This window comes from Solanum stenotomum, chromosome 7, assembly GCF_019186545.1.
Source record: "Solanum stenotomum isolate F172 chromosome 7, ASM1918654v1, whole genome shotgun sequence".
Lineage (NCBI taxonomy): Eukaryota > Viridiplantae > Streptophyta > Magnoliopsida > Solanales > Solanaceae > Solanum > Solanum stenotomum.
In genome coordinates this window covers 13,832,516-13,848,196 of record NC_064288.1, presented here as the reverse complement: position 1 = coordinate 13,848,196, position 15,681 = coordinate 13,832,516, and the positions used below count along the sequence as shown (strand labels likewise).

At 35.2% G+C, this 15,681-nt stretch overlaps 1 protein-coding gene across 2 annotated transcripts; it reads right to left on the bottom strand.

Moving 5' to 3' along the window:
* Positions 1-7,579: 7,579 nt before the first annotated feature.
* Positions 7,580-14,285, bottom strand: LOC125870562 (nuclear transport factor 2-like). Of its 2 annotated transcripts, none has more exons than XM_049551021.1 (10): positions 14,055-14,285; positions 13,824-13,907; positions 13,570-13,707; positions 12,060-12,348; positions 11,747-11,973; positions 11,317-11,491; positions 11,097-11,218; positions 10,928-10,993; positions 8,374-8,440; positions 7,580-8,127 (listed from the first exon to the last, which is right to left on the bottom strand). In XM_049551021.1, the coding sequence occupies exons 2-10, from the start codon at positions 13,881-13,883 to the stop codon at positions 7,841-7,843; spliced, it is 1,431 nt and encodes a 476-aa protein (XP_049406978.1). In that variant the 5' UTR covers positions 13,884-13,907; positions 14,055-14,285; the 3' UTR covers positions 7,580-7,840. The 2 variants fall into 2 exon arrangements, with proteins under 2 accessions (XP_049406978.1, XP_049406977.1); XM_049551020.1 differs by having other exon boundaries at positions 11,747-11,982; positions 14,055-14,284.
* Between the last annotated feature and the right edge of the window lie 1,396 nt (positions 14,286-15,681).

Below are 15,681 nucleotides of genomic sequence, written 5' to 3'. Positions count from 1 at the left end.
ATTAAAAATAATAATACTCGACAAAAGGTGGGGATACTATGCACTATGGCAAAATGATACAGTTTTGGTTATGCTTTTAGGCGTCAAACTATGGCAAAATGACATCTAAGTTTATAAGATTTTAATATAAAATAGGTCAAATACTTAGTAAGTGTCATCTAAATTTGGCATCACTTTTCACTTTACCACTTAAAAATTTCTCAAATTAACTACGCTCTCTACTATTCCATTGAGCACACGTCAGTGGTTTAATGTCTGGCCACCCGAATTGGGTAGAGATCGGCCAAAGAAGCAAGGAAATAAGAGGGTAGGGGAACATGATGATTGTTGTTCACACATCACACTCAATTTTGACTCTCCCCGTTAATTAATTAGTCAAGCTTTTTGAATTTTAAATACAGTAAAATAAAAAGGTTATAGCAATTTGTTTATGTTTGCTGAGTAGTTTTCTTGGCTTTTGTTGGAGGCTCAAGAAACTAGCACCTTTCCTAGATGGTGGTTGCTTCCTTTGTATGCTTTGTAGGTGTAATATTTTTATGGTTAAAGATAATAGTTCACAATTTATTATAAAAATAAAATTAGTTATACTTTATAAAGAAGAATAAAGGAGAATCTAAGGTGCAAAGCATTAGAAAGAATTAAAAAAAAAGCACGTACATTAATGGTACAAATTGCAAACTATTCTATCGTTCAAGTGGCTTTTTATCAGTTGTTACTTTGTAGGTAAAATGAATTACTTCACTGGACAGTAGTTTCATTATATTGAATGAATGACCATTTGATGTAACATTTTTTCTTAAAATTAAGGCTTAAGTCATTTATTGCCCCTTAAAGTTGTCCGCATAATTCACTTAGACACCTCTACTAAGGCTAGTACCTATTAGACACTTTAATATTAACAAATATAAATCTATTAGACACAAAATGATAATCAATACATAAAACCCCGTGCGTGTAACTCACACGCCGTAGCTTAAAATAGTTACGAATAAAATTATGACACCTGGCCATGGCCTATTGCCCAATCTAACTATAAAAAATTATTTTATAATTTTGAAAGATAAAAAAATAAGTACTGTTTTCAACCCTAAATATTTCAACCGCACCTACTAAAACTTTTGCCCGTTCTTCTTTCTTAGGCACTCGTCGTTCTCAACTCCTTTGGCAAATTACTTTTTGTTTTTCTTCTTATTATTCCTATAAATTATGGGGATTAAATCTATTCGTGAATAATTCGTTGCTTAGCAAAATGATTTTGAGATGCCTATGAAAAATAAATCAATGTGAATCATTTTGAAATTAACGGCGATAAGAAATAGAGAATACTCAAATTAATTCTATGAAATTTTAAGATATCATTGTCAATAAGCTTAATTAACTTATATTTTAATTTGTGTGGTGATGTCGGTTCAAAGTGGCCAGAAATATAGATGAACAGAGTCCGACTATCTTTCTTAAGTACTTCAATGCCTGAAAATCTTCTTTCTTATTGCAAAATCAAATTAATTAGTAGATTCAAATTGCATAAAGAATGAAAATAAATGAAATAACAAAGTAAAAAAAAAAAAACAGAGAGTATGGACGAAGAAGACGATGGCTGAAAAAGGGGGCGGGGTTGATTTCTTGGGTTTACCAAGAAATTAATTTTAAATAAAAAATGATTTTAATTATTTTAATGCCAAATGTCAATAAAACAAAAAAAAGGTACAAGTTCTTAGAAAATAAATAAAAATAAAATGATATTTGGAACCTGTTCATGCGCCTAATGTCAAGTAAGGTACACTTAAGTTGCCACATCAGCGTTTCGTGTTTAATAGATATATGTTTTGAACAATTTAAGTGTTTAATGTTGAATTATGAACAACTACACAATCCTAGCATACCATAGATGAGCTAATCAGAGAGACATTGAAGAAGAAGAAGAAGAAGAAGAAGAAGAAGACTATTATTTCAGTAGTAATGCAGAAAAACTCAAATGTACATTTACAATGGAACAGTGCTTATATATGCACACATACTGACTCCTAACCGACTAACAGAAGAATTAACAACTTTCATAACTAACTTGGCTAATCCCTTAACTACCATTAATTGTCCTTATGTATTACATCAAGTAACCCCTATCACATTACTTCCCCTCAAGCTGGTGGGTGCAAGAACATTCAACACACTAAGCTTGCCTACTAAAAACTCATGTTGCAATCTGGGTAGTCCTTTGGTTAATGTGTCTGCAAGTTGCTCCTTAGAGCTTACGTGTTCAGTCTTCATAATCCCTGCCTGTATCTTCTATCTGATAAAATGACAATCAATTTCTATATATTTTATTCTCTCATGAAACACCGGATTAGCTGCTATTTGCAAAGCTGCCTTGCTATCACTGTACACTATAGCTGGTTGTTCTACTTCATTCCCCCAATTCTTTCAACAATGCAATAATCCATACTAACTCTGAAACTGCATTAGCCATGCTTCTATACTCAGATTCAGCTGAGCTTCTAGATACCACACTCTGCTTCTTTGATTTCCATGACAACAATGTTTCACCATGTTTAACTAGAAAACCTGACACTGATCTTCTTGTATTAGGGCATGCTGCCCAATCTGCATCACAATAGACACTTAGATTGTTTGACTGTTTGCTACTTAATAGTATTCCAAGTCCTGGTTCCCTCTTTACATACTTCATCACCCTTATTGCTGCTTCTCAGTGTGTCCTCTTAGGCCGCTGTAAAAATTGGCTGAGTGTTTAGACTGAATAGGCAATATCTGGTCTTGTCATAGTCAAATATAACATCTTGCCTACTAACCTTTGATATTGTTCCTTGTCTTAAAAAAACTTATCCTCTAGATCTCCTGTGAGACAGTCCATGAAAGTGAGCTTATTCTCGAATCAGCACACTAGGAATCGAAGATTGAAGATGATTTCCGATAAGCGTACATTCATAGGCTGTTAGCAGGATAAGGCGAGAAAGATATTGAATGAGTTTAAAGAGCATTTATCTAAGTTAAGCCCAGTTAATCCTACTATCTTCAGAATTCTAGAACTGTTAACTTCATATTGGCTTCAAGTGGAGTCCAAGCAGGTTTGGCACTTCCCAATCCCAAGTCTAAAATGATTTCCAAGGCATACTTCCTTTGGTTCATTAAAATACCTTTGGTAGATCTACTAAACTCCATACCAAGAAAAAACTTCAATTCACCAAGATCTTTGATCTTGAAAGCTTTGTGCAAAACAATCTTGTGTGTTCAACAAGAGTCAAATTGCTTCCTGTTACTAACATATCATCTACATAAACACGAATCACCACCATGTCTGAACCTTTCCTTTTGATGAACAATGAATGATCTAAACTGCTTTGGACAAAATCAGATTCCAATAGTGCTTCAGTCAACTTCAAATTCCATTGCCTACTAGCCTGTTTAAGCCCATAGAGGGATTTGACAAGTCTGCATACACCCCTGACTTGCAAAACCCTCTGGCAACTTCATATAGACTTCATCATAAAGATCACCTTGAAAAAAAACATTATAAACAACTAACTAATGAACAGGCCACCCATGCTGAGCAACCAAAGAAAGAACAGTCCTGACAGTAGCAATCTTAACAACTGGAGAGAAAGTTTCATGAAAATCAAAACATGCCCTTTGAGTGTAACCTTTTGCCACTAGTCTATCTTTAAATCGTTCAATATTCCCATCAGCTTTCAGTTTCACTTTATAAACCCACCTACAGCCAATAGAAACATTGCCTTGAGGAAGTGGGACCAAATCCCATGTCTGATTGTCTTGGAGGGCTTGCAATTTAGATTCCATAGCCTCCATCCATCTCACATCTGAAGCTGCCTCTTTGTAAGATTTAGGTTCACATATAGCAGAAAAAACTTTCAAATATTTCTAATAAGGCGGTGACAAGTGATCATAAGAAACAAAATTTTCTAGTGGATACAAGACAGTGTTAGCTGAGGGTTTGGAAACATAATCTGAAAACCAAGGCTGCTTAGATGTTCTGGTAGATCTCCTAAGAGGTGGAGATGCATGAGGGATGTGAGCAGATGGTATAGGTGGTGAAACAACAGGAACATGAACTAAAAGTGGATGTGGAGGGGGTAGATCACTTGGAGGGGTAGTGATATCAGCTTGTAAATCATCCTGGATATAAAACTCAGGAAAATGAGAAAACTCATGGTAGGAAGGTTCAACTGACTTAGAGAAGTGTTGAAAAGGATATTGATCTTCATGAAATATCACATCTCTGTTTACAAAGAATTTTTTGTGTTGAAGATCAAAACATATGTAACCTTTAGTAACACTTGAATACCCCATAAACACTGACCTTATTGCCCTTGGTGCAAACTTATCAGTTCTAGGCATATTGCTTGCAAAGCATAAACAACCAAGTGTTCTCAAGTGTGTAAGGCTTGGTTTTTGTCCAAAAAAGACGTCATAAGGTGACTTGCCTTCTAAAGTATGAGAAGGTAGTCTGTTTATGATATAGGCTGCAGTAAGAATACAATGCCCCCAAAACTAAAGTGGAATATGTCCCTAAAACCTCAGAGCTCTGGCAACCTCAAGAAGGTGCATGTGCTTCCTCTCAGCAATTTCATTCTGCTGAGGGGTATGAGCACATGTCTTATAATGTATGATACCAGATTCTGTCAACAATGCATGCATTGAAATACTAATGAATTCACCCCCATTATATGTTCCACACCTTTAACTGTAGTATTAAACTGAGTAACAGCCATTCTGAAAAACTATTTAAGAAGCAACAACACATCACTTTTGTATTTCAACAAAAAGACCCATACAGTTCTTGAAAAATCATCAACAATGGTGAGAAAAAACTTGTTTCCATCAAAAGTAGGGGTATTATATGGACCCCAAACATCCAAATGTAGTAAAGTAAACAATGCATTGGACCTAGTAGTACTGCTAGGAAAGGGAAATCTAGTATGTTTAGCTAAAGGATATCTCACAATTATGTAAAACTGCTTTACAATCGTCAAGAGCGTAACCTAACATGTCTTTATTAGACCCTACTGAGGCATGTGCAAGTCTTCTGTGCCACAACATACTGTTCTTCTTGTCACTTTGTGCAGTAAAACTTTTAGCATTATCATTGGCATGAACTTTGGTGTTATAAGAGTTGGACTGAGTTAACAAATAGAGACCATTCTCTTCTCTACCAATCCCTTTCAGTTTCCCATTGGAAAGGTCTTGGAATAAACAAAATCCAGGATAAAAAGATACAAAACAATTGAGTTCTTTGGTAACTTTTGATATAGACAAAAGATTGTAGTGGAAATCTGGCACAAACAAGACATCATGTAATACTTCTATGTCTGCTAGCTTGTAACTACCTGTATGAGTTACCAATGTTACACCACCATTTGGTAAATAAACTCTCCTGTTTTGTTCAGTCTTAACAACTCTCACATCATGCAAAACTTCTAAACTAGAAACCATGTGATTAGTTGCACCACTATTAATTATCCATTTCAGTTTGGCAATTTTGGAGATAGGAGTATGAACCATACCTGCCATATTAGCCATCACATTTGCAGTAGCATTATTCCCATCAAACATCTGTAAAATGTTACCATGTTGGTCACTAGTTAACTATAGAGCTCTTGGTAGATCCTTCGGGATTGAAGGATCCAAACCATTATCTCTTACACCTGATTGCATATAATGTGAATTATTATCAGCTTGAACATGATAAGCAGTGTTTCTTGTTCCCTTCTTCTTAAACTTCCAATCAGGTGGGTATCCATGAAGTTTAAAACAGTTGTCCTCCACATGACCTTGTAGCTTGCAAAAGTCACATATTTTGTCCCAATTTTTCTTGCCTTTGTGGTAGTGTTGTGTAGTTGACTGTGACTGGAAGCTGATGTGCCTTTGTTATAACGATTAGGCATTCCTTTCCCAGCCATGAGAGCAGCCAGATCTGCACCCTCACCACCTATGGAGGATGTTAGAGATCTCTGACTCTCCCTTTCAACAAGCATAGCATATGCCTTGTTGATAGTAGGAGTAGGCTCTACCATGAGAATTTGACTACGTGATTGATCATAATTTTCATTCAGCCCCATCAAAAATTGCATCAATTTTTGTTTCTCTAGATGTATAGTAAAATCCTTAGAAGTAGGGCAATTACATGAAGGTGGTACAATGCTCGCAAACTCATCCCACAAATTTCGTAATTTGGAGAAATAAGTAGGAATGATATCAGTACCTTGTACAGTAGTGGCTATAGCTTTATGTAGCTGGTAGATCCTCGAAGCATTCACTTTATCAAAACGCTCCCTGAGATCTTCCCAAACTGCTCTTGCACTTGTTGCATAGACAATCCAGTGTGCAATTCCGAAGTAACTGAACTCATGATCCAACCCTGAACAATGGCATTGCATCGATCCCATTGATGCCCTAACTCTGCTCCGAAATCCTCCCTAGTCAGGCTGCCATCGACAATTCCAAGCTTGTTCTTCCCAAGCAATTGAATGCGCATAGCCCTGCTCCAAATGGAGTAGTTATAAGATCCAATCAGCTGCATAGGAATGATAGAAGCACCAGTGGTGTCGGAGGGATGCAAAAATAAAGAATGATTGTGATCAAACTTAGGTGCCACCATTGATGAGGATCAACTAAGCTCGAAACTGCACAATTAACTTCAATAAACCTCACAATCGTGGGTGTGTGGTTCTGATACCATGTTGAATTATGAGAAACTACACAATCCTAGCATACCATAGATGAGCTAATCAGAGAGACATTGAAGATGAAGAAGAAGAAGAAGAAGAATATTATTTCAGTAGTAATGCAGAAAAACTCAAATGTACATTTACAATGGAACAGTGCTTATATATGCACACATACTGACTCCTAACCGATTAACAGAAGAATTAACAATTTTCATAACTAACTTGGCTAATCCCTTAACTACCCTTAATTGTCCTTATGTATTACATCAAGTAACCCCTATCACATTATTTAATAGGTACAAGTTCTAGTTAAGGTGTTTAAGTGAATTATGCGGACAACTTTAAGGGGCAGTCGATGACTTTAGCCTAAAATTAAATTTGTCACGCTATGGAATTCATCATGAAATACAAAATTTAGTGAAGATGATCATTGAAAGTTGAAAGTAATTAGGCAAAGTGAATTGACCTTTGAAAGACAAAAAAAGTTAGATGACCAATTACCTCAAGAGATTAACTTGCTAGAGTTGAAAAATTCCAGTAACTTTCAATTGAATTATAATCATTAATCTCTCTCTTGTATGTAAGCTAGACTCTTATATTCATTATAATAGATGATCCCTTTTAAAGATGAAAAATAGGTCATATTTTTTTTGCATTCCAAGTATTGTATTAAATTACTACCTTAAAAAATAGTCTAGTTTTTAAATTTAATTAATAAGACCCAAAATACAAAGTTTATTAATCTAACATATTTAATGGTTTAGAGAAAGAAAATTTAACATAATTCATATTATAGTCCTAAAGGAGAAGAATGGAAGTGAAACATTTCACATCTGTAGGTACATGTGGTTAATAGCAGACAAAGTTAAAGTGCAAGAGACGACCCAAAAATAATTCAACAAATACAACGTGGCTTACAAAATGAGTGGATAATCAATCTCTTCCTAGGGAACAAGCTAACAATATGCTACAAAAACAGAAGCTACTCCAACCTCTATACCAATTAACGGCAAAAATTAGGGAAAGGCACAACATGCCGCAAGAGTGACAACTTCCTACCTGCCACATCCAACCATTTCAAATTAAAAAAGAATAACTAAATTAGCTTTCACTTATTTGCCCAAAACTACTTCTCCTCCTCAAGCTGTAGCTGAAATCCGTGGTGTCATATTTTTGACAGTTCCATTTGCCATACCACCACCACCACGATTCATTCGCCCATTGTTGTCACTTCGCTGATAGCCATCACCACCTCCACGGTTGGATGACCCTCCGCGATTGCCACCTCTGTTGTTGAACTCACTTCTTCCATTGAAATCACCGCGATTATAGCCCCTCCCACTTCCATTGTAGTTTCCTCGCCCACGTACTCCATCATTCCTGAATCCATTACCCCTTCCAGATGGATATCTACCCCTAGTGTTACCTGAAACAGAGGGAACATAATTCAATTCAACCACAAGAATTATCGGCATACATGTCTTCAACGAATTATCACAAGAGACAAAGCAGCTCTAGGGATAAAATCACTACAAAAATTAAATGGAACATAGGTAGGCCTACAAATTCGTCAAAAACCCACAAATCCCCTTCTCACTTTATAGTTTATTTTTTCAATTACGTCGATGTCATCATTAATTCATTACCACCATAGGAGAATAATTGAACTTGCCTCGAGAACTGGTAGACTTCTTCTCTTCAACGGCAGCTTGGCGTCCACCAATTAAAATTGGAGAAGCCTGATACATAAAGAAACAAAAAGTAATCAGACATGTCAAAAAAACTGAAAAGATTCAGAAAAAACAAGCATCACACAGCAAAGGTCACTAAAGCAGTGATAAATATATCAGTATAAGTGCTGCAATTTGAATAGAAAATTACTATTTTGATTGAGTTCAGGTATTTAGTTGAAACTTTATGAAGCAAGATAATGGGACTTCAAATCCGAACAATTAGAGATGTCTATCGGGCTATTCAGTCTAGTTTCAACTAAGCAATGCAAAATTAGCATCAACTCTTAACAGTCCCAACTACCATTAGATAGACACACATCCCCTCCAATATAGTTAATATAACACTGGAGTTATGACACGATGGTCTGTTGCAACTATATTCTACAATAAATTTAGCTTTTCTATTAGATGGACCTATAAACAGTTGGTAAGAGCCTTTTATAGCTTTGATTGGCCAACCTTTTGAACAGTCAAAAGTGTTTTTAAACGGCGCTTATTTTAGAGAATAAAGGGGGTTTGGCCAAGCTTTTGGTGACGAAATATAAGATTGAATTTATTAACTGAACTAACACTACTTCAAAAACTCAAAAAATCGATGGACAAAACCAAGGGACTACGTCGATTTTGTCAATGAATTTTTTAAAAATCTTTTTAAAAAGAAAACCAACGGTACACCAATGGGTTTTTTAAATTATGATTGTTCTTCATATGTTTTTTTAAAAAAAACCAATGGTACACCAATGGTTTTTTATTTTTTATTTTTTATGAAAACTGACGTATGTCCATTGGTTTTTAACATGTAAAACTGCACTTGATGAGTATAAATATAAACAAAAGTATTTCATTAAAGAACATGAGTGGTCTAATAGTAGAATTGTTGACAAGTATAAATATAAATATAAGCAAACCAAGTTGCTACATTTCTTTTCTTTTATATATTTTCTGAAAAACCGATGGAGTCCTAAATTCTCAACATGCTTTTAGAACCTCAAGTGGTTAACAAATTTTTGTTATCTGTTAATGTTAACTCTTTATTCTCTAAAATGAGTTTTTGAATAAAAGCAAAAGCAATTTTTCAGCTCAAGACAAATTAATTAGTACTCATATCAAGAATACTCACATCAAAAGTTCATATTTACCAAACGAATTACTACTCTTTTTGTCCCAATTTATATGGCACCTTTCCCTTTTTAGTCTGTCCTAAAAAGAATGTCACCTTTCTATAATTAGAAACAACTTAATTTTAAAATTTCTCTTTTGCACTTAATGAATGATTTGTGGTGATGTCCAAGGTTTGTTTTGGATCACAAGTCCTCCTTTTTTTCTTAAACTGTGTCAAGTCAAATGGTGCCACATAAATTGGAATGGCAAGAGTAAGAACTTTCTAGTTCTCAGAATTATCCATTAAATTGTCATATTGTTATTTTATCCATGTTACAGTAATAATAAATGAGAGATCCAAAGTGAGAATATTACAAATATAAGATTATGTGCGCTATTAGAGTAGGATTTGATTCTAAAAAAATAGAAAGTTATTTTATTTTATTTTATTTAATCAGACAAGTATTCAACAGACATTCTGTTCTAATTTTTTTTGACATTGTGATTATGAGAGTACCTGTAATATTCTTTAATCCGATTTTTTTTTTTTGTAGTTTTGAAGTTCCTTTTGGTTAAGATTTGTTTATCCACTTATTTGGTAGGTATATTCCATTAAGATAAATTCATGAGTTGTCAAACTAAATTAAAAACTATAAATCATAATATGTAGGTTCATTATTCTATTAAATAAAATATTAATCTTTTGATAAAGTTCAAGTAATATTAATCTTTTAGATGATGCTCATATCTTATAAAATATAACATTAATTAATTGACAGAACTAAGTGTTTAACCCATTGTTGTAATCCACCTTGCTAACTCATGGTGAACTTATGTGCATCTTTTCTCACAATTTGACCCTTAAAAAACATTTTGAAAAAGTTATCCAAACTCAAACTGCCAACGAGAAGCACAAAATGTTGCACTCCATGCACTTTCTAAAAACAAATTGACGGGCTAGATAAAACTAGCTAATTTTGACAATTTGGCACGTCTCTTAGTCATCGAGACATTATACACTTAATTACAACAATTCCTCTAGGAGAATTTGCATTTGTCATTCCGGTTGAAGCCCTATGGATATTCTGAAACAACTAGAGAAATACAATAAAATAAAAAAGATCCAAGTATACCAGGGCATAATTTGTAATGACCTAACAGCACATATGTTCAGAGAGATCCATAAAGACAACAGGAATTACAAAATTCCAAGCTATAGGCAGCCATCAGCAGTACAGATGTGCACAACATCTTCAATCATACATGGAAACACTTAAAGCAATATAAATACTAGCCAAGCCACTTCTTTTCTCAGAAACTACAACTCATAGAGGAAAACATTATGTGGAGAATCACATGAAAGTTACTTGTAACAAATCACAGGGAAAGTACCTCAATTGCTTTTTGCACAGCAGTTTCCACCTCAAATTCCACAAAGCCAAAACAAAATCCCTGTTGCTGTCATCCACCAACAATAACTTATTATAAAAATACGCAGAAACAACTATAAACTGCTAATGTATCCCTTAAAAAGCCAAAATATTGGTGCAAGCACACATACTCTGTTACTTCGGACTTGAATGCCTCCATTCTTTATAGGTCCAAACTTCTTGAACTCATCTTCAAGCATGGCGGCGGTGGCACTCATAGGTAGACCTTTGATGTAGATGGAGTGTCCATCAGCTGTTGGATGCAGTTAGAGCAAGGATATCAATAAGAATAAATATGATGAACCGAATCAACAGGTAAAAAATTAGAACTTCTGAGGAACAGTGCCATGCCTTCTCCCTCTTGGTTATTCACATTATCAACAAAGTCTAAGCTTAAAACAGGGCAATCAGCTGGTGCTGGTACAAGAGGTTGTCTCACTTGCTCAACATTCTTAGGCACAATCTTCCTAGGAGCAGGTGCTGGAGGAGGGGAGAAAGTTGCAGCACTTTCCTTTAGATGCATGACCTGAAAATTACATGAAACTGTTCAACTAAAAGCTTCCAAAGATGCCCTTCCTTAAATTATCACCATCAAAGACAAAAATTGACAGTGCAAATTATTTGAGCAGTGCTCAACAAACACTAGCATAAAATCTTAGAGCTACACACCTAAATGTTAAGCTTCCACATTTACACAACCAAATGAAAATTGGAAATTAACCCATTAAAAGGTAAACTAAGATGAAATACGTCTCGATCTTCTTTGCCCATGGTCACTTACAATTGAAGCATAAGACTTCTTTGGGACTTCTTCAATTATGATGTTAGTTTCAGCTACCATTTTCGAGTCACCTTGCACTTCATCAACAACCTTAGCCACTGGCACTTCCTCTACCACAACAGGCACACTATCATCCTCAGGAGGATTGTAAACTTCTCCCCCATTAGCTTCCTCAGCAGATGGTGTGCTCTGCTCAGAAATGTGATTCTCCTGAGCTGGAGGGGGATCTGCAACAACTGCAAACAAATAAGTCAGTATTCAGCTGCTAATAAGGTCATTATAAAAACCAAAATTTAATCAATTGTTCAATTACTTTGCTCTGGAGTAACAGGAGCCAACACATCAGTTTCTGGAACTTGTACAGCATCTTGTTGTTTGGCAATCTCCACATATCGAAACATATCATTCAAAACAAAGTACCCTCGGTCTTGTGGAGCCAGGAAGAAAGTTTGAGAGAAATTTCGGATCAAGTTGTCTTTCCCAGTCAAATATCCAGTAACAAGGACGTGCACTCCCCCATTGAAGGACTCTTGGGAATCCACAGACTTAATCTCTGCTCTGAAGTCCGCATAGTTAAGTGACAGTATCTTATCATTGATGGCCTAAATGTTGGCCATTAAACAAGACAAAATGTGAGACTTTAGTACTGCCAACTTAATGTTAACCAGGAAAAACAAGACACGGTGGAAGAGCAAACTGCTTTAATTAATTACTAAAAGCAAGTCACTAGGTTAAACCATTTTTGAACTCTTGGAAAAAGCAATAGATCAGCACTCTTCTAAAATTTCTAAAACCAAAAAAACGTGCACCAGCTGGCCCTCCGGATTTCTTGCTTATCAAACAAATTCATTAAAAAAGCCCAGACACCCGAGACAAGGTGTTAAGCCATTTCAGTATGAAACTAAAAACAAACAACAAGATCATGCATCACAACCGCCTTATTTCTATCTTCATTGCAGTATTTTCCTAGGACAAGTGGAAATAATAACACAAGTTGCAATGACAGTGAACCATGGAAAGTTCAGCCTTGATTAGGACACGATATCTTATTTTCAAAATATCTATATAATGTACAAATTCCGAACATGTACAAAGACTATAGCAAGTTACACATTTAATAGCTAAAAGTATTTCGAAAATATATAAAGGCATGTGGCAAAGACAAAAAGTAGGAATGACAATGGGGCGGGGCGGTTGCGGGGCAAACCCGCTAAGATTTCAACCCGCCCCGCCCCACATAGCATGATTTGTTGTTTTAACCCACCCCGTCTCGCATAATTTGTAAGAAACGTTTCAATTAATTGGCGGATGAGTTTTCAACTTAAAATTTTGAATTCTGTTAACTGTTGAAAAAAATTAGCATGTTAGTCTCGCATTAAAATGCAATTTTGCCTTTATAATACTCTTCTTTTAAACATGTCAATAACTTTTTTTTGGTAACTTTGAATTAGTTACATTTGATGTAATAAGCAAAATCCCTTTTTTCTTCTTTCTAGATTTTGGCCATTCAAAAAAATTTCATAAATATTCAATCAGTTACATTTTTTATGACTAATGCCCAAACATGTGCAAAACTAATACCAAATTCGTGTAAACAGCGAATTAAAATATTCTTTAGCCCTAACCCGCATCCGCCCCGCTCCACACCCGAAAAAGCTCTAACCTCCCGCCTCATTGTCATCCCTAACAAAAAGACCTCCCAAATACAAATGATGTCATACTAAACGAAAATAAAGGAGTAGCTTCGACACATCGCCTGCAAGTTTCTGAAAGCGGACCAAAAAAGAACACAGTGGTGGGAAGCATAGTTCAGGTGGGCTTACTTGCATTGTGGACGTAATGCTCATGGAGCCATCATCTTCAGGGCGACCAAGCTTGCTTATATCCTGATAAAACCTAAATACCAGCCCTGGTGAATGGTGCAGTATATGATAATACTGCTGCACAAATGCATTTCCCACCTACAATCACACAAAATCAACTCACTCAGTATCCATCTATACCGCGAAAAAACAAATAAATCTAAAACTGCGGTTAGAAAAATAAAAACAGAGAAGAGAATGATATGAACACGCACAACTTGAGCAGACACAGGTGGTTGAGCCGCCGCCGCCGCCACTGCCACTGCCGCCGTCATCGCCGATCGATCTCAAGTCACAAACTATCAAATTACAAAAAGTTAATAAACCAGGGAAAATATCAAAAAAAAAAACGAGAGCCATCTCTCTAAACACCATACATCAGCACCAATATTCCAAAAAAAAAACACTAAACCAGAAAAAAGAAGCATAAGAGTGATCTGAAGTACCTGGAGCAATAAAATAGGAGAGAGAGAAAGAGAGAGAAGTTTGCTCTTTCCCTCTAAGCTTGTTCTCCTTTAATCAACTCTCTCAGATACACAAAGTGACACACATATACATACACACACTCTCTCTCCTATGGAGATTGTGTATATTTTAGGGTTTTGGTAGGTAGCGAGTGGTGGATCGTGAAGAAGCGCGACTGTTGAGAGAGATTGTAAAAGGGTTTTGTGGAATTCAACTTTAATTTTAAGAATAATTGTTTTTCTTTTATTTTTATTTTTATTTTATTTAGATATTGTAATTATTGCGATTGGAGAACTAGTACTTTTTAAGGTATCTCTTTTAATTATGGCTTTGCCATTTCTATAGTTGGTTTTATCAATATGTCTATATTATTATCATTATTCATTATTGCTAGTATACGTGTTTGTAAGAGTGGACATTCGGTTTTTGATTTGGGATTTTCAAACTCTGAGAATAGTAATTTGGTAATTGATAGTTAAAAGTAGATATTAAATATCAAAATTTTAAATTTTGGTTCGATAATTCGATATTTGATAGTTAAAAGTAGACACCATACACCAAAATTTTTAAATTTCGGTTTGGTATGGTATTTGGTAATACTGTATTGAAGTTGTAGTAGATTGTATTACAAAGTTAATATTATTTCTCCAATCATTTCTAAAAAAATTATGTGAAGGCACGATATAATAAAAAATCAACAAGTAAGAAGACATCAAAAATGGATACAACTAAAGAGATGTATTTGGATTGTTTATGCTTATTCTTTAACTTTCTTTTTGGACTTATACTAATGAGTCATGGACATGTTGATACATGATCTTTATTTACTAAATAATTCGATATTCGGGAAATACCAAATACCAAATGACATGATGTCCATACCAAAAGCAAACCCAAACTCACATTTACTAAACTTTGCAAATAGTTGTCGGGCCTTGAGGACTTGCAACACAATCCTCAAATGATTGGCATGCTCATCCTCACTCTGCGAGTAAATCAAGGTATCATCGATAAACACAATCACAAATATATCAAGATATTGTCTAAATACTCTATTCATCTAGTCCATGAATGCGGCCGGAGCTGTCACGACCCAAGGTATACCCTAGACGTAACATAGCATATAAACCCCGAGAGGCATTACACAAGTCACTTAGCATACATCATACAAGATAATAGAAATAAATATTTCAAAGAACAGTCTTATATCAATAAAAAGTTTGACAAAAGTGAAAGTCTACATAAGTCTCAATAAGCCATCTACTAAATTAATAGAAGTGATTGGGACGTAACCCATACATCAAATACAAAGTCTGTTACAAAAATCAGCAAAAGTATCTCGATCCTCGAAATATGAGGACTTACCAATCTTCAAAGCCAATAGAACCAATTAGCCATAAGTATGAGAGATAGGAGCGTCGGACCCTACATTAGTGAAACAATGTAGGTATAAGTATGCATTAGTACATAGAATGTACCAAGTATGTTAACAATGGATATGAGTAATGAAATCATGCTAAAAAGGACTTTACGTGACATGCAATGACCAAGCTAAATCATAAGATAAAAGGGTTAGAAAACATAAGTCGTAATCATGGTCAATGCAAG